Here is a 20,120-nt window from a genome sequence, read left to right as displayed (position 1 = left end):
TCACCGTCCTTCCTGGATTTGGGTCCTCAAGCCTGCCACAACCCTAACATAACCATGGCGACAATTCTCAGACGCCACCCATAATCCTGATTGTAACTCTGTACCTCTGCCTAATTCCTCCTTGTGTTTGTGTGTGCGTGTGTGTCTTGTCTGTTTTTAGAAATTTGTGTCGACTACTCTGCGCCCCACCATGACAAGCCATCCCGAGCTGCTCAATTGGGAAGGATGTGCTTCGTTTGTGGCCGACTTCCTGTCTCTGAATCCCTTGGAGCCACCTGGAGAGCTTGTGAGTGATGTACTGAATGAGCTATTAACAATTCATGAATGTACACACCACGCGGACGTAAAGGTGGTAGATCTTTCTGTTTAAGGAGTCTTTGCTTGACATAAAACAACTGACGTTCTGTGATGAGCTTGTAACAAGAACAATGGTAGCGGAGAAAAGTTTGGCGCTCACAAATGTCAGCAGGAGGACATTCTCTCCCATTCAGCCCCATCCACTCTTTGACGATCCTCCTGGATGTGTCCCATCTTAATTTAGTTATAATGTGTTCTCGCTGCAGTATTCCAAATGTGCACGCTAGATTGTGAACGGAATCAAGCAACAAAGAACGTCGTCATGGAGGGCGACATCATCTTTGTTTGCACTGAAACCGCGTCACTACCATAAAAACAATGTGCTGATTGGGCAGAACCAAGAAGAAATATGTCACGTTAGCACCAATGGTTCCGCAATAAAACGAAATAATTCCACTAATATAGTTGAATTGCTAAAGAACAGCAGGATTTTTTTCGGTGGAAACTTTATACGAACAAGGTATCGTTATAATCTTTCACAATATTAAGAGATTGTATTTCCCAGATCTAGAAACAAAACATCAGGATACAAATGCTATCATATAGTCTAAAATAATCACACATGAAAACGGGGATAAGTTGCATGTTCATTTTGTACATTTTCACTAAAATTGCTTAAAAATTCAAACTATTTTGGATGGAAAACCAACTATTGCTGTTGTTGAAGATCTAGTGAGAATCCTGGGTCCTCTCAAAGCTGCTACCATTGCTCTATGCAAAGAAAACAAAAGTGACTCCCCTTTTTATGTTCACATTTGCACTTGAATCAGAATCAGCTTTATTGACCAAGTTTGTGCATGCCAAACAAGGAATTTGACTCCGGTTAATCTCAGCCTCTGTATAACATTTAAGTGACTAACAACATTCAGGTGACTAACACTATTTAAGTGGCAAGAACAGGATATTATTGCCCAATGATGTCTCTGAGACTCTATGAGTAGTGTGAGTTCATCAACGCGACAGCCTGGGGAAAGAAGTTCTGTCTGCGTCTGCTGGTTTTGGCATACAGTGCTCTGTAACACCGTCCGAAGGGAAGTAGTTCGAACAGACTTTGACCTGGGTGAGAAGGGTCTCTAGAGATAGTTGTACTAAGTTCATTTTGTTTTCACTTGTCAATAATTTTACTGGTTCTCTTATCACAAACAAGATATTTTAGGTTGCATTACCTGACATGTTTCGGCTTGTACTACTGCCTTCATCAGAGTGTCTCTCGAGATGTTACTTGCACGTTTCCTGGTCCTGGACAGGTACAAGTGATTGGATTAATGGGAGGTTGGTCCCGATTATCTTTTCTGCAGTCCTGATTGTCCGTTGCAGTCTGTGCTTGTCTTGTTTGGTGGCCGATCCAAACCAGACATTGGTGGAGGTGCAGACGATAGACTGGATGATGGCAGTGTAGAAGGTCTTCAGCAGCTCCCGCGGCAGGTTGAACATCTTGAGCTGTCTCAGAAAGTACAGCTTCTGCTGGGCCTTCTTCCGAACAGAGTCTATGTGGCCGGTCCATTTCAGGTCCCGAGAGATTGTGGATCCCAGGAACTTGAAGGTGTCTGTGGCGTTATGTGGTAAAGCACTTCTGTTGTTCTGCTATATGATTGGCTGGAAAGACAGTAGGATGACGTTAAGGATTGTGGTTGGTCTGTTTTGCAGAAATGGGATTGTAGAAACACTTCTTCGCAAAAATTGTGACATCATCAAACACCAGTCCGTGAAAATATTGTGTGACAGTAATCTGGTCGGTAGTGCTAAAGAGGTCAGGGACCACTGGTATAGATAACCCACAGTACGGTCTATACCTTGGGTTTGCGCCATGGCTTTTGGTTCGGTTTCACTACGCCTTTTTGTACGTACAAATCACATTTTTTTCATTGAAATACTACTTCATTTTTCTTACCAGATTATCCATCCATCCATCCATATTCTCCCACTAATCCGGGGTAGGGTCGCAGGGGCAGCAGATTTTGGAAGGAAACACAGACTTCCATCTCCCCAGCCACTTGGTACAGCTCATCCCTGGGGATACCAAGGAGTTCACAGGGCAGCCGAGAAACATAGTCTGTCCAGCGTGTCCTGGGTTGTCCCTGGCGTCCCGGTGGGACATGTCCGGAACATCTCCTCGGGGAGGCGTCCAGGAGGCATCCTAATGAGATGCCCATGCCACTTTATCTGGCTTCCCTCAACATGGAGAACCAGTGGCTCGACTCTGAGTCCCTCACGGATGACCGTTCTCACCATTCTAAGAGAGCGCCCGGACAGCCTGCAGGGGAAACTCATTTTGGGCGCTTGTATCTGGGATCTTTTTCTTTCGGTCACAACCCATAGCTCGTGACCATAGGTGAGGGTAGGAGCGTAGCTCGATTGGTAAATCTTCACCACAACGGACCGGGACAGAGTCAGCATCACAGCAGATGCTGCACCAATCTGCCTGTCGATCTCACCCTCATTCCTGCCCTCGCTCGTGACCCCCAACATACTTGAATGCCTCCACTTGGGGCAGGCTCTCATCCCCGACCCGGAGAGGGCATTCCACCTGTTTCCAATAGAGGACTGTGGTCTCAGATTTGGAGGTGCTGACTTTCATCCCAACCGCTTCACACTTGGCTGTGAACTGCTCCAGTGAGATCTGGAGATCACAACTTGAAGAAGCCAACAGCACCACATTGTCTGCAAAAAGCAGAGATGCGATGCTGAGGTCACCAAACCGGACACCCTCATTGCCTCGGCTGCGCCTAAAAATTCTGTCCATAAAAGTTATGAACAGAATGGGTGACAAAGGGAAATTAATCCGATTTACGGCCGGGAATGCGGACCAAACTCTAGCATCGGTGATACAGGGACTAAAATGGTTCGGCATCCCGTACTCCTGAAGCACTTTCCACAGAACTCACAGAGGCACACGATCGAACGCATTCTTCAGGTCCACAAAACACATGCAGACTGGTTGAGCGAACATGAGGATCCTGCTGAGGGTATAGAGCTGGTCCACTGTTCCACGGCTGGACAAAAACCACATTGCTCCTCTTGAATCTGAGATTCGACATCCTGACAGGAGGTTCCCCCTCCTGAGACGCCGGATGGTGGACCAGAATTTCCTTAAAACAGTTAGGTGGTCATTCTCCATGGTCTCGCCGAACTCCTTCCACGCCCGGGTTTGTGCCTCAGCAACTGCTGAACCCGTATTCCGCTTGTTCAGCTGCCTCCGGAGTCCCACAGGCCAAAACGGCCCGATTAGACTCCTTCAGCTTGATGGCATCCCTTACCGCTGGTGTCCACCAGCCGGTTCGGGGGTGGCTGCCACGACAAGCACCGACTACCTTACGGCCACAGCTCCAGTCGGCCGCCTCAAGAACGGAGGCACGGAACATGGTTCACTCAAACTCAAAGTCCCCCGCCTTCCCCGGGATGTGGGAAAAGCTCTGCCAGAGGTGGGAGTTGAAGCTCTTTCTGACGGGATTTTGGCAGACATTCCCAGCAGATCCTCACAGTATGTTTGGTCTGCCAGGTCGGACCGGCATCTTCCCTCACCATCGGAGCCAACCCACCACCTGATGCTGATCAGTTGATAGCTCCGCCCCTCTCTTCGCCCGAGTGTCCAAAACATGCAGCAGCAAATCCGATGACACGACTACAAAGCCGATCATCGAACTGCGGCCTAGGGTGTCCTCACTGTCATTGCCCACATGAGCATTGAAGTCACCCAGCAGAACGATAAGTCCCCAGAAGGAGCGCTCTTTTGCACTTCTTCCAAGGACTCCAAAAAGGGTGGGTACTCTGAGCTGCCATTTAGTGCATAGATACAAACAACAGTCAGGACCTGTCCCCTCATCTGAAGACGGAGGAAGGCTACCCTCTCGCTCACCAGGAAGAACCCCAATGTGCAGGCGCCTACCTGGGGGGCAATAAGTATGCCCACACCTGCTCGGTGCCTCTCACCGTGGGCAACTCCAGAGTGGAAGAGTGGAAGAGGACTTGTACCAGAACCCAAGCTGTGTGTGGAGGCAACACAGCTTGGGTTCTGTGTCAGAATTAGACAAAGTTCTGACTATGTCTAGTCGGAACTTTTCTGCCTCGCACAACAGCTCGGGCTCCTTTCCTGCCAGAGGGCACCTCTCTCACCATGTCCCAAGAGCCAGCTTCTGTATTCCCCAAAAGGAGTGCTAAATGTGGGATTAATTTAATGTTGGGTCTGAATATGATCAGACATTAAATCACATGCTGGAACAAAGAGGAGAAGACAACCAGGATGAGTTTACTCGCGAGGAGAACGATAGAGAAAGGAAGCTCAGTTACAATCTCCACCAGTTCTGAGTTCCTCCCCCACGTGCTCCTCCTTTTAATGTCTTGGATGCCCTGGCTACAGAGGCGTTGCTACACTAAAGGGAGGGGAGATAGTGGCTGTAGCAATGCTGATTAGCTAAGGAATGTAGTGTAGTGTGAATTGATCTTCTCGACCCCCACATTGGGAGTGCAGAGTCTGCTTTCTTCCCCCAACCAGTTGTCCTCTCCACAGGTGGCCGACTCCTGCTCGACTGTGATCAGATACTTGAAGCACTTTGAATGTCGCTTACCTGTGGAACAATGCAACTAACCCCTTGCTAAGTTTAACTTCTTAGTAAACTAACACAACACATAATAATAATAATAATATCTAACCTTACTTAAACCTTTCAACACATATTAAGTAAATGTAAGGTAACTGATATACAGTTCCTTAAACGAACATTGAGTAAATATGGGATAACTTTAATGTGACTTCTTCAAACTGTATATAACCAATTTTGATCATCTACAATCTATGAATCAAAGCTACAGTTAACTAAAAGGAATGAAGTCCCTTTAAACTGACAAAGAACATTTCGCCTATGCAAAGAAGCTCTGCTCATTGTCATTGAAGACTTCTTACAAAACAAACACAAAAGTAACATAAGGACAGGAAGGAACATAAGGCTGACGGGGATCAAAAGACATTCCTTGAACCAAATAGAAAGCATTTAGTTTAAAGGAGAGTCGTAAACTCATAAAGATAAGGCCTCCTGGTCTGGCAGGCCAAGGCTTCCCCCGAGATTATTCCAACATTTAACTAATAATGATTTCTACAATTTAAAGGGAAACTGCAAAATTTGCAGCCGCACTGTAGCTGATTAAGTTAACTTGTAATGAGAATCTTTAATTATATGGTGTTTAAGCATAATTCAGAGTTCATTTAGTTGTGATTGTTTTTGACATATGGCTTGTCACATGGCGCAGGATTGAGGACCCAAATGCAGGGAAGCAAGGAAGTGGGGCTATGGTTCGATCAATTTAATTTAAATAAAACCAAAGTCTAGCAAAGCACTTATGGACAAGGGGAGAAACAGGGGCTGTAAAAGTTAAAACTAAAGGTACTCCATAAGGGAGAGTTCCTAAGGTATAAACAAACAATTATAGTGAAAAAGTAACAACAAAAATGTTCTCACTGTGAGAAGTGGCACAAGGCTGGATAAGGCGAGGCTTCGTGGGCTATGGACGCTTTGGTGATTGGGATTCAGCCTCTTCATCTATCATCTGTCTCTGAATATTAACAAGTTGAAGTTGTTTTGGAATTTCTTCCAGAATTGCAGCTTGGATGGAAGGCAGTCCATCGTGTGGGTAGTGACCAACAGAGTAGGCTATGTGTCTCCTTGAATGGGAACCGGAGAATGTTACATCGCTGTGGGATCTCCTCAAAGTACTTGAGTCTGCTGCTGGAGCGGGAATAAATGATTGCAGGGCGCAACCTGTTAACTGAGTAGTCCATTAGATGAGGGTGCTGATGAGATTCTCTGTTAGTCCTGCTGAATGTCTCTTCCATAGCTGCTGCGGGGACCATAATGCTTTAGCGATGCTATCTGGCTCGAAGGACCACATTTTTAATGTTGTAGCGAATATGGGAGTCATTATGTTAAAATAATTAAGTAATAAATTATCAATTAAGTATACAATTATTTAGTCAATGGTGGTGGAATTCTATTGCCTGCAGTACACTCAAGGGAGACAATTTTTTGGGGGTTTGTTTTGAAAACTTAGAGGTTACGCATGAAACCCAATTTAAGCACCAATCAAAGTCAATTTCTTCACGTTAAGACACACAAAGAGATCGAAACTACGTTTCCCACCATCCCACGGTGACTAGACACAGTACACAACACATACAAGCAAACAGCACAGAGTAAAAACGAATAGACAAGAGCAATGAATGAGTGAGCAAATAACCCAAATAAATAAACAATAAATAAATAAATAGACAAATAAGAGGAGCAAAATGGAGCAAGCGTGCTAATAGCAGACAGCCAGATCATAGCGCAAAAGAACAGGACGTCATGCAGCAGAGGGTGGAGGGGGGAGGGAATTCAGGATCCGGACAGCTTGGAGTACGAAGCTGTTTCTGAGTCTGGTGGTGCGGGAGCGCAGGCATCTGTACCTCTTCCTAGAGGGCAGAAGTACAAACAAAGAGTGAGTGGGGTGACTCACATCACACACAATGGCGGCAGCTTTGCGGGTGAGGCGGGAGGCGTAAACTTCCTTCAGGGAAGGGAGTGGAGCCCCGATGATCTTACTAGCAGTGTTCACTATGCGCTGCAGGGCCTTCATGTTGTATTCAGAGCAGCCACCACCCCACACAGCATTACAACTGGAGAGGACGCTCTCAATGGTGCCACAGTAGAATGTGGTCGTGATGGCAGGAGGAGCACTTGCTCGCCTGAGTTTCCGCAGTAAGTACAGGCGGCGCTGAGCTTGCTTCGCCAGCGACGCAGCGTTGGTGGTCAAGGAGAGGTCCTCACTGATGTGCACCCCCAGGAATCTGGTGCTGCTCACTCTCTCCACCTCAGCACCGTCGATGGTCAGCGGCAGGTGTTGGGTGTGACCCTTCCGGAAGTCAACAACAATCTTGGTCTTGTTGACGTTCAGCAGAAGGTCGTTGTCCTTGCACCACGTGGCCAGAAGGTCGACCTCCGACCTGTATTGAGTCTCGTCGCCCCCGGTGATGAGACCCACCGCAGTCGTGTTGTCGGCATATTTCAGCACGCGGTTGCTGTAGGTTGCAGTGCAGTCATGCGTCAGCAGGGTGAAGAGCAGCGGATTGAGCACGCAGCCTTGAGGGGCTCCCGTGCTCAGCGTGATGACGGAGACACTGTCGTCAACACGTACTACCTGAGGCCTCTGACAGAGGAAGTCCAGTAGCCAGTTGCAAAGGCAGGTACTGAGGCCCAGCTTGTCGAGTTTGCAGATGAGACGCTGTGGAACAATAAACAATCTCACATACGAGTCTCTGTTCTCCAGGTGGGTGAGGGCAGAGTGGAGGGCAGAGCAGATGGCATCCTCAGAGGACCGATTGGCTCAGAAAGCAAACTGGAAGGGGTCTATGGTGGGGGGGAGAACAGATCCGGTAGTCATTAAAGCAGGAAGGAGCAGGATTTTTCGGCACAGGTATGATGGTGGCAGCCGTGAAACATGACGAAACGACGGCCTGCTGCAGGGAAATGTTAAAGATGTCCGTGAAGACATCCATCAGCTCCTCAGCGCAGTCCTTCAGCGCTCGTCCCGGGATGTTGTCTGGGCCCGCCGCCTTACGGGTGTTGATAGCGGCAAGCGTCCTCCTCACGCTAACGGGAAAGAGGCACAGGGGCTGCTCGTTCGGAGGGGGAGGGGTCTTCAGTGGGCAAGTGCTGTTTTGAGCATCGAAGCGAGCAAAGAAGCGTTTCAGTTCGTTGAGCAGAGGGACGTCGCCCTCACAACTCTGTGGAGCGGGCTTGTAGTCCGTGATGGTCTGAATGCCTTGCCACAGGCTCCGAGCATCCCTGCTGTCTTTGAAGTGGGCAGTAATCTTGGAAGAGAATGCCTTTAACACATCCTTGATGCCCCGGGACAGGTTCCCCCTAGCTGATCTCACGCCTGCTTCATCCCCAGCCCTGTAGGCTTTGTCTCTGGCCCTCAGCAGCCCGAGGACAGCCCCTGTCAGCCATGGCTTCCAGTTAGCCCGAGTGACTATGTATTTTGTGAGGGTCACATCGTCAATGGACTTGGCGAAGTAAGAGGTCACAGAGTCAGCATACTCCTCAATGTCCGTCTGATTGTTGCAAGTGGGGGAGGGGGGTGGCCTTGAAAGCTCCTTTTTATGTGCAGTGTACACCAGGTCCAGGAAGCTGTCACCATGTGTTGGAAAATTAACATGCTGGTGAAGCTTTGAAAAGACAGACTTCAGGTCAGCATGATTAAAATCATCAGCGAAGACGGTGAAACTGTCAGGGTGCGCCGTCTGCTGATCACTGACACCCTGGTACAGTTCACTAATGGCCGTCATCCTGTCACTCCCAACGGTGGAAGGCGGGATGTAGACCGCGACAAGCAGAATCGCAGTAAATTCCGTTGGCAGGTAGAAAGGACGGCACTTAATGATCACAAACTCCGCCAGTGGCGAGCAGTGTCCGCGTACAACTACAGAGTCCCGGCACCATTCGTCACGGATGTAGACACAGACACCTCCTGATTTTCCCCCTTTTTCAATGGCCCGGTCCGCTCGATAGCATGCTAGCCGCTCCAATTGCACAGCTGAGTCAGGAATGTTGACATTCTGGCCAAGTCTCAGTGAACACGAGCACACAGCAGTTCCTCACTGTCCGGTTCGTGAATCTCAGCAGTCGAATGTAATCCAGTTTTTTGTCCAGCGACCGAACGTTCACCAGAAGAATGGAAGGCAAGACCGGGCGAGTTGGGTTCGCCTGCCCCGGACGCCTCCGCGCTTGCCCCTCTTCTGCCTCCTCGCACACCGCTTCCGACGCTGTCTATCCGGGGAAGAAGTAGCAGACGAGTCCGGCGTTGATTCAGGCCGGAGTAGTCCCAGTGCCTTTAATGTCTCGTATCAAAGTTCAGAACGCTGCAAAACTCGCTTTTGCCGATGTCGAGCAGAACCTGCCTGCTGTACTTGTAGCACGACGTGGTAAGATCAGACGAACACGTAAAAGTGCCGGACAAGCACTTATTAAATGAACAACACACTGATCGGTTGGGACAGAGAGAGGCCGTTGCGTGTGCACGCGCCGCCTTCTTGACATAAAAGTACAATAATTTGTACCCGGATAATTTGTCCTCACTGATGGTCTGTTTTGATGGATGCGGTTCTGGGGTGGCTCTGCAGTCAACTTCCCAAACCAAAATGGAAGGAGTTGGCAGAAAATGTTCATGGAAAAATAAAAAATAATGCAAAAACAGAGATGGATGGGTGTTTTACGCCTGACTGTTGAAGTGTCGCCGGGGGTTTTGGGGAGACCCAATCTACGCGGCTCCATTGAAATAACATTAATTTGAACCAAAGGTAGTTAAGTATAAATCACAGTCCCATCTTTGGTACAGTGATCCTTCGTTTATCGTGAATAATTGGTTCCAAGACCACCCGCGATAGGTGAAAATTTGCGATGTAGAGAAAATATATTGTTACAATAGCCACACAAGACTTTTATGAACCTTTATTGTATTTTTAAAAACTTTATTGTATTTTTAAAGGCTTTTTTTGTATTTTTAAACACTTTTGTAAACATTTAAAAGTCAAACTGAGTAGCAAAGTCCCAGCTGGCAGCAACAAAAAGGAAAACGCCAGACTGTAAAGCTTGCGCCGCGGCACAAGGAGAAACAGAACCACGCTTGGCGGAAACTCTGGAACAGAACCCCGCTTGGAGGAAACTTGGGAACAGAGCCGCCCTAGATGTAAACTCGGGAACAGAGCCGCCCTCGGTATAAACTCAGGAATAGAACCGCGCTCGGCGGAAACTTAGGAACTGAACCGCGATGGTCGGGAACTCAGAAGTGCAAGCCGCATGCAGCAGCAAGAGTCAGAGCCGCACACATGGCGGCATACGGGAAGATGAAGCCGCACGCAACAGGAGTAGTCAAGCATGTTGCAGCCGTGGGAGCTGGGTCAGGTGATGATTGCGGGTTGCTGGCAAGAATTCCGGTGACGCCGCGGGTCCGGCGACGCTGGGATGGGGCCCAATGGCAGCTGCGAGTCTGATGGCGCTGGGGCGCACTCCGACGTCGACCACACGTCTGGCACCGCTGGGACGATGTCCGACGGCGACCACGGGTCCGGCGCCGCTGGGACGAGGTCCGACAGCGGCCACGGCCGCAGGTCCGGCGACACTGGGGTGGATCCTGATGGCGCACGTGGGTCCGGCATCATAGATACAGAAGTTGATGGCGAGGGTTGGTCCAGGCGCTGGTCGTTGAAGTGGTCGGATTGTTCTGTCACGTGCGGGAATGCTGTAGGGTTGACCAAATGCAGCTTGGACCAGGGTTTATTGAGGGAAAAGGGAGATGGAAGGGAGGATGAGGGGCACAAACCAACAAGAATGGGGAAATTTACATGACTTGCAGACACAGAAACGAAACTAACTTAAACAGAGAGACAAAGAAACAGAATAGACAAAGAGACGAGAACAATGCGACAGGGGAGTGAGAGGCGGACAGGACTTACACGACAGTTAACGAGAGGCAGGTGGTTGTGATTACACTTATCATGGGCAGACACAGGAAGGGAGGGGCGAATACACAGAAACGCGGACAGAAACCATGACAACATAGACACACAGTAGAACGACCGGGGACTAGTCGTGGCACTACCGGCAGTCCTGCCCTCCTTGTCTCCTTTGTGAGCCTGTGTTGCATTTGGTTGTCCTGCCTCGTTTGTGACAAAACGTTTTGTCCATTGGAGCAGTGGTCGGCAAATAAGGGCCAATTTTGGCCCGCCATCTATCCTGTCTGGCTCGCGAGATGACGTTAATGTGATGTCTTAAAAAAAGAAAAAAAAATTGAAACATTTTTTTTCAACCCCATATTTTTTTTTAAAGAAAAAAAAGGGCATACATTTGATGGGGTTGTCGTATGCCATAAAACAATCCCATCAAATTCGAAACATTTATTGAAGTATTATAGTGACAACAACAGGTGGAACATCCTGTTTCAGTTATCCAGTTCAGTTATCAGAGTACGCAAAATCTTAAACCCCAAAGTGTCCTGTCTCCCTCCTCCAGTGGGCAAGGTAAAAAATAGTCTATATTTTGTTAAATTAACAACATAACAAGGTCTGTTCAAATGGTATTAAATTAAATGCATTTTAAAAGTAAGATGTTTATTTTAATATAATAATTAACAATTTAAATAGTAGGGACCCCCCCAAAAATAATATAATATATAATAATATATATATATATATATATATATATATATATATATATACAAGTCGTGTTTTTTTCTTAGTTTGGATGGGGGGCGACTTATACTGAGGAGTGACTTGTATGTGATTTTTTTGAAGTGACGTCAGTGGCGCGGCAGTTGTTTACATAAAGGACAACGATTCGATCACGGGATGACGAAGATAACGAAGGGCCCCTCGTACTACCGGCATCATTAGCGGCTTTGTTGGCGTGCGTAAAAGCCATGTCCGAGCCCCATCCACCGTCCCCGGACAGCCACCCGGCCGAGCGCCGGCCCCCGACTTCCATCCACGGAGGTAAAAGAAAGCTCCGTAGAGTATGATCGGGCGTGCGTAAAAGCCATGTCCGAGCCCCATCCATCGTCCCCGGACAGCAACCCGGCCGAGTGCCGGCCCCCGACTTCCATCCACGGAGGTGAAAGAGAACTCCCGTCGAGAAGGACCGGGCGTGTGTAAAAGCCATAATAGTTTTTCAAACCTTCTGTGTCACTCCAAATCATTAAATCCTTCAAAATCTTCGTCCTCCGTGTCACTTACAAACAAAGCCGCTAATGATGCCGGTAGTACGAGGGGCCCTTCGTTATCTTCGTCTTCGGAGCTTTCTTTTACAACCGTGGATGGAAGTCGGGGGCCGGCGCTCGGCCGGGTGGCTGTCCGGGGACGGTGGATGGGGCTCGGACATGGCTTTTACGCACGCCCGGTCCTATTCTATGAAGCTCTCTTCCACCTCTGTGGCTGGAAGTTCAGTAGTTGTTGGCTCGTTGAACTCGTTTTATTAAATAAAGAGCCGTTTACCAAACCCACGTCTTTGCTTGTACTTTGTTAACGCTACAGTATAGTTGTATACTAGATCTGTGGCATAACGACGAGGCTGACGTCAGGGCGCACGTGCGTCTTTGTTGACAAAGGACGAGTAATTTGATCGATGGATTTAATTTGGAGTGACACAGATGATTTGATAAAATTGTTGTAATATGATAGTAATTTTCGGACTATAAGTCGCTCCGGAGTATAAGTTGCACCAGCCATAAAATCCACAATAAAGTGAAAAAAAAAACATATATTAGTTGCACCGGAGTATAAGTCGCACTTTTGGGGCAAATTTATTTGTCAAAATCCAACACCAAAAACAGACATGAACCAGCAACAACAGGCTAAACGATACGGTATGCTAACATTACATATACACAAATGAGGAGCTGAGAAGGGCCTGACGTAACATTCAGAGTTATTCAAGTAAGTATTACATAAATAACACGTTTATCAAACCATCTGTGTCACTCCAATTTATTAAATCCATCGATCGTGCTTTATGTAAACAATGCCGCATATGCGGCGCATATGCTGACGTCGGACCCGTTGTAAGTTGCATTTCTAATTATTCCACAGACCCATATAACGATATATAAAGTATATTTCAAATAACTATCATATTAAAACAATGGTCTTCAAGATGGCGGCGTGTGCACACGCAGCGACCTCTCTCTGTCCCAACCGATCGGTGTTTTGTTCATTTAATAAGTGTTTGTCCGACAGTTTTACGTGTTCGTCTGATCTTACTGCGTCGTGCTACAAGTACAGCAGGCAGGTTCTGCTCGACATCGGTGAAAGCGAGTTTTGCGGCGTTCTGAACTTTGAAAAAGAGACATTAAAGGCACTCGGACTACTCCGGCCGGACTCGTCTGCTACTCCTTCCCCGAATAGAAAGTGTCGGAAGCGGTGTGCGAGGAGGCACCCCTCTCCCCCACATTGGACTTTCTGACCACATCACTGTTATGCTTATGCCCGCTTACAGACAAAGAGTGAGAGCTTCCAGGCCGGTTCGCAAGCGGGTAAGAGTGTGGCCTGAGGGGGCCTCTGATGCTCTTCGAGACTGTTTTGGACTGGGAAATGTTTAAGCAGGCAGCCACTTGCAATAATCAGACGGACATTGAGGAGTATACTGACTCTGTGACCTCTTACATTGCAAAGTGCTTTGATGATGTGACCCTCACAAAATCCATCGTCACTCGGTCTAACTGGAAGCCATGGCTGACAGGGGCTGTCCTCGGGCTGCTGAGGGCCAGAGACAAAGCCTACAGGGCTGGGGATGAAGCAGGCGTGAGATTGGCTAGGGCGACCCTGTCCCGGGGCATCAAGGAAGCGAAAAAGGCATTCTCTTCCAAGATTACCGCCCAATTACCCCAAGACAGCAGGGATGCTCGGACCATTTATGCGCCGGCATTCAGACCATCACGGACTACAAGCCCGCGCCGCAGATCTGTGAGGGCGACGTCCCTCTGCTCAACGAACTGAACCGCTTCTTTACTCGCTTCGACGCTCAGAACAGCACTTGCCCGCTGAAGACCCCTCCCCCGCCGAACGAGCAGCCCCTGTGACGCTCTGCCGTTAGCGTGAGGAGTACACTTGCCACGATCAACACCCGTTAGGCGGCGGGCCTGAACAACATCCCGGGTCGAGCGCTGAAGGACTGCGCTGATTTGCTGATGGATGTCTTCACGGACATCTTTAACATTTCCCTGCAGGAGGCCATCGTCCCGTCATGTTTCAAGGCTGCCACCATCATACCTATGCCAAAAAATCATGCTCCTTCCTGCTTCAATGACTACCGCCCTGTGGCACTGACACCCATCGTCATGAAGTGCTTTGACCGGCTCGTCATGGCGCACGTCAGATCTGTTCTTCCCCCCACCATAGACCCCTTCCAGTTTGTGTACCGAGCCAATCGGTCCTCTGAGGATGCCATCTGCTCTGCCCTCCACTCTGCCCTCACCCACCTGGAGAACAGAGACTCGTATGTGAGATTGTTTATTGTTCCACAGCGTCTCATCTGCAAACTCGACAAGCTGGGCCTCAGTACCTGCCTTTGCAACTGGCTACTGGACTTCCTCTGTCAGAGGCCTCAAGTAGTCCGTGTGGGCGACAATGTCTCCGGCAGCATCACGCTGAGCACGGGGGCCCCTCAAGGCTGCATGCTCAGTCCGCTGCTCTTCACCCTGCTGACGCATGACTGCGCAGCGACCTACAGCAGCAACCGCGTGCTGAAATATGCCGACGACACGACTGTGGTGAGTCTCATCACCGGGGGCGACGAGATTCTATACAGGTCGTAGATATCCCACCTTCCGGCCACGTGGTGCAGGGACAACAACTTCCAGCTGAACGTCAGCAAGACCAAGGATATTGTTGTTGACTTCTGGAAGGGTCACACCCAACACCTGCTGCTGACCATCAACGGTGCTGTGGTGGAGAGGGTGAGCAGCACCAGATTCCTGGGAGTGCACATCAGTGAGGACCTTTCCTGGACCACCAACGCTGCGTCGCTGGCGAAGCAAGCTCAGCGCCGCCTGTACTTTCTGCGGAAACTCAGGCGAGCAAGTGCTCCTCCTGCCATCATGACCACATTCTACCCTGGCACCATTGAGAGCGTCCTCTACAGTTGTATCGCTTTGTAGGGTGGTGGCTGCACTGAATACAACATGAAGGCCCTGCAGCGCATAGTGAACACAGCTAGTAAGATCATTGGGGCTTCACTCCCCTCCCTGAAGGACATTTACGCCTCCTGTCTCTCACGCAAGGCGACCGCGATTGTGTGTGATGTGAGTCAGCCCGCTCACTCTTTGTTTGATCTTCTGCCCTCTGGGAAGAGGTACAGATGCCTGCGCTCCGGCACCACCAGACTCACCAACAGCTTCATACTCCAAGCTGTCAAGATCCTGAATTCTCTCCCCCCTCCCCCCTCCACCCTCGGGTGCATAACGTCCTGTTTTTTGTGCTGTATTCTGGCTGTCTGCTGTATGCACGCTTGTTCCATTTTGCTCCTCATATTTGTCTATTTATTTATTTATTGTTTATTTATTTGGGTTATTTGATTATTACTTATTCGTCACTCTTCTCTATTCGTTTTTACTCTTTGTGCTATTTGCTTGTATGTGTTGTGTAATGTGTTTAGCCACTGTGGGACGGTGGGAAACGTAATTTCGATCTCTTTGTGTGTCTTAACATTTGAAGAAATTGACAATAAACCAGACTTTGACTTTGATATTATCAAACAATCTGTGTCACTCCAAATCATTAAATCCATCGATCAAATTCCTCGTTCTTTATGTCAACAATGCCGCGCGTGCGCTGCAGAGATCTAGTATATAACTATATTGTAGTGTTAACAAAGTACCAGGAAAGACGTGGGTTTTGTAAACTGCTCTTTATTTAACAAAACGAGAGTTCAACGAGCCAACAACTACTGAACTTCCAGCTCCATAAATAGGACCGGGCGTGCGTAAAAGCCATGTCCGAGCCCCATCCACCGTCACCGGACAGCCACCCGGCCGAGCGCCGGCCCCCGAGTTCCATTCACGGAGGTGGAAGAGAGCTCCATAGAATAGGAGCGTGCGTGCGTTAAAGCCATGTCCGAGCCCCATCCACCGTCCCCGGACAGCCACCCGGCCGAGCGCCGGCCCCCGACTTTCATCCACGGAGGTGAAAGAGAGCTCCAGATCGAGAAAGATCGGGCGTGCCTAAAAGCCATAATAGTTTTTCAAACCTTCTGTGTCACTCCAAATCATTAAACTCTTCAAACTCTTCGTCCTCCGTGTCACTTTTAAACAAAGCCGCTAATCATGCCGGTAGTACGTGGGGCCCTTCGACATTTTCGTCATCCTGTGATCAAATCCTTTGCCCTTTATGTAAACAACCGTCGCGCGGCACGGGTGACGTCACTTGTAGTTCAAATGACAGTAATCCCTTGCTATATTGTGGTTTGTTTATCACGATTTCACTACATCGCGGATTTTTGAATTTTGAAAATTTGTGAAAAAAATCACATATATGTCGCTCCTGAGTATAAGTCGCCCCCCCACCCAAACTATGACAAAAATCGCGACTTATAGTCAGAAAATTACGGTATTAGAAATATGCTTTAAATATCGTTATATGGGTCTATGGGAATAATTTGAAATGCAAATCACGACGAGTCCGACGGCGCGCGTATGCGGCATTGTTTACATAAAGGACGATCGATTGATTTGATGAATTGGAGTGACACAGATGGTTTTATAAATGTGTTATTTGTGTAATAGTTATTAGAATAACTCTGAATGTTACATCTGGCCCGTTCTCAGCTCCTCGTTTGTGTATATGTCACGTTAGCATACCTATCGTTTAGCCTGTCGTTCGTTCATGTCTGTTCTTGGTGTTGGATTTTGACAAATAATTATGCCCCAAAAGTGCTACTTATACTCCGGTGCGACTTACATATATATATATATATATATATTATTTTTTTTTTCACTTCATTGTGCATTTTATGGCTGGTGTGACTTATATCCGGAGCGACTTATAGTCCGAAAATTACGGTAATGGCCCGCGATGCTATTGTCAGAATATTTTTGGGCCCGCGTCCAAAAGTAATTGCCATAGAGGGTAGGGATCGGTCACATTTGGCCGAAGGTAGATTGGTCTATCTCGGCCTTAACATGTACTCAGTCATGAAAAAGTACTACCAATTGATGTATGACCTATAATTGGCGAGGAAGCATGGCCAATCGCAATAGCTTTTGAGACAGTTCTTTGCATTGCCAACAGCGGTCATTGAATCAGTCCTGTGTTCATGCATCACATTCTGGTTTGGTGCTGAGACCAAATCTGACTGCAATTGACAGTTAAGATTGCCAAAAAAGATCATCTGTTTCCCCCACCCACTCTTGATGACTTTCATGCTGCAAGAACTAATGCAAAATTCTCTCTGATCTCCATATCCTGGTCATCACCTCTCCTTCCCTTCGGTAGGCCCTATCAAACTATGCACAAAAATAAGACATTTAAATATCTCTTGCTAAACTCCCTAAAGTTTTTACTCAAAATTCCCTATTGGTATTTTACAAACGTTTGCCAAATGTGCGTCGACCCTCTACGACACCGTGAGTTTAATGTATCGATTTTGAACTCGGACTGGGAAGTGTTGTTGTTACTTAGCAAGGAAAATATGTCTTCAGCCCCTTTCATCGTGAAACGTGTGACCGTTAAGACCTCTCATCAGGAAAAAGTGCAAAGAACATTTTCCTGGAAAACTGTGGATGTTGAACCCTTTAATTGTAAAATTGTGTGTCTGTGCAGCCCAGATTTGTGTTCTCTGCCACTTCAGTGTTGCGAAGTCAGACAGCAACATGTTTCGAGTATGCCTCCTTACTGTGCAGTCTGCTCCTGGGTGCCAACTATGACGCTTACTGTGTTAGTGGCTACGCTAGCAAAGAGATGTGTCTGCTCGACCAAAGACTGCAAGAGTGCCCTTTGTTGGACACCCAGGAAAAGGTAGGAAAGTTGGCCGATCAGTGTTAGTGCATAATCTTACAAGTTCTTGTTGGTGTGGTGCAGGCTGCAGCTTCTGACTTGCCGGCTGATAGTGAGCCTGCAGTGAGATTTCAGCGTGAGCCAAAAAGTCGTTTCCTGACACAACAGACCAAGAAGAAACAGGAAGAGGCAGATGCCAAAGCCAAGCAACAAGAGGTCAAATAAAAAGAGATTTCAGTGTCACTTAGTTTGTGTGCTAACTATCTTTGACCCAAGTAGGAGGTTCTGCAGCCACCTGATGACCCCCTGCAGGGTTTGCGGGTTCACTGTTGGGTCCTGGTGTTGGCTGGGTGCCGTAGCATCGAGGACAATTTCTTTGTTGACCCAATGACCGGAAGAAGCTACAGCACCACGTATGAGCATTTTCTGGGTGTAGAGAGCGTGTGGAACAACCTCAACTACTACATCAACATGCAGGACTGCAAGGACGGCTGTGCTGTGAGTGTCAAAAACCTTTATGACTGCAATTCAGTCATTTTGAATGGGTATACAAAGTCCAAAATAGTTTTCACGACTCAATCATTTTGAATATTCTTTTTTTTATTGGAAAGCACTGGAAAAGTGCCACAATCAAGCGAAAGCCATAAAACGTGTTTTGTTTTCATCCTTCCATGCATGTCCTGTAGCACTTGTACAATGATGGATAAACAAGAGGCTATCCCAGCTGACATTGACAGTCAGCTCAGATCTTCTCTGCTACCAGGTGATAGTGATGGTGACAGGTGATACTACCTGCGAGCTATCCTCACTGCCTTTTGGGTAGCATGGGAATGCCTAAGGCAGGGGTGGGCAAACCTTTTGACTTGCGGGTTTAATTGGGTTCTAAATTTTGACCGGAGGAGCCGAACCAGGAGCAGCTGGATGTACTCTTTGTGTTAAGTAATATAAACGACAATTGAAGGTCATAGCATAAAAGGTTTTGGCCTTTAGTAGGTAGTAAAGCATGGATATTAAAAACACACTTTTTGAAAACAAATGCATTTATTAACAGCATTAAAAAATATATTTCACCCAAAATCTAGTATCAGTGATTCTCACTAAATACGACACTGTTATTATGACTAACAGTTTCCATCACTTCAGTGCCTGCAGGTCAGATTTAATAAAAGATGTTGCTTTTTTTTTTTATCAGGTGAAATCACATCAAACGGCAAACATTCTGACCAAATACATCATCATGAAGAATCAGTGAAAGAACCCAGTAATCCCTCGTTTATCAATAAATGTATATTAAATTATACAAATGCTTATGTCATCATTAGAACATTAAATAATAGTTTCAAACATGTACCGTAATTTTCGGACTATAAATCACTCCGGAGTATAAATCGCACCAGCCATAAAATGCACAATAAAGTGAAAAAAAACATATATAAGTCGCACCGGAGTATAAGTCGCACTTTTGGGGCAAATTTATTTGTCAAAATCCAACACCGAAAACAGACATGAACCAGCAACAACAGGCTAAACGATACGGTATGCTAACGTGACATATACACAAACGAGGAGCTGAGAACGGGCCTGACGTAACATTCAGAGTTATTCAAGTATTACATAAATAACATGTTTATCAAACCATCTGTGCCACTCCAATTCATTAAATCCATCAATCGTGCTTTATGTAAACAATGCGTATGCGCCGCACATGCTGACGTCAGACCTGTTGTAAGTTGAATTTCTAATTATTCCACACACCCATATAACGATATATAAAGTATATTTCAAATAACTATGATATTACAACAATATTATCAAACCATCTGTATCACTCAAAATCATTAAATCCATCGATCAAATTCCTCATTCTTTATGTCAACAACGCCGCGTGTGCTTTGCAGAGATCTAGTTTATAACTATGTTGTAGCGTTAACAAAGTACCAGGAAAGATGTGGGTTTATATAACAATATTATCGAACCATCTGTGTCACTCCAAATCATTAAATCCATCGATCAAATTCCTCGTTCTTCATGTCAACAACGCCGCGCGTGCGCTGCAGAGATCTAGTATATAACTATATTGTAGCGTTAACAAAGTATCAGGAAAGACGTGGGTTTGGTAAACGGCTCTTTATTTAACAAAACAAGAGTTCAACGAGCCAACAACTACTGAACTTCTAGCCACGGAGATGGAAGAGAGCACCATAAAATAGGACCGGGCGTGCGTAAAAGCCATGTCCGAGCACCATCCACCATC

At 47.1% G+C, this 20,120-nt stretch overlaps 1 protein-coding gene across 4 annotated transcripts in view; it reads left to right on the top strand.

Annotated features, from left to right (window-relative positions):
• The window catches only part of drc7 (dynein regulatory complex subunit 7), a 106,714-nt gene that overhangs the window by 30,363 nt on the left and 56,231 nt on the right, over positions 1-20,120 (top strand). For all 4 annotated transcript variants that reach the window (XM_085909015.1, XM_085909101.1, XM_085908946.1 and 1 more), the window contains 4 exons: positions 161-286; positions 17,693-17,887; positions 17,951-18,082; positions 18,146-18,364. In XM_085909015.1, coding sequence (XP_085765141.1) covers positions 161-286; positions 17,693-17,887; positions 17,951-18,082; positions 18,146-18,364 — 672 coding nt within the window. The remainder of the gene's footprint in view (positions 1-160; positions 287-17,692; positions 17,888-17,950; positions 18,083-18,145; positions 18,365-20,120) is intronic.

This window comes from Syngnathus leptorhynchus, chromosome 1 (assembly GCF_054491065.1).
Source record: "Syngnathus leptorhynchus isolate UIUO chromosome 1, UIUO_Slep, whole genome shotgun sequence".
In the NCBI taxonomy this organism is placed as follows: domain Eukaryota; kingdom Metazoa; phylum Chordata; class Actinopteri; order Syngnathiformes; family Syngnathidae; genus Syngnathus; species Syngnathus leptorhynchus.
Note: the sequence above shows the minus strand (reverse complement) of the source record. Positions and strands in the feature narration are given on the sequence as shown.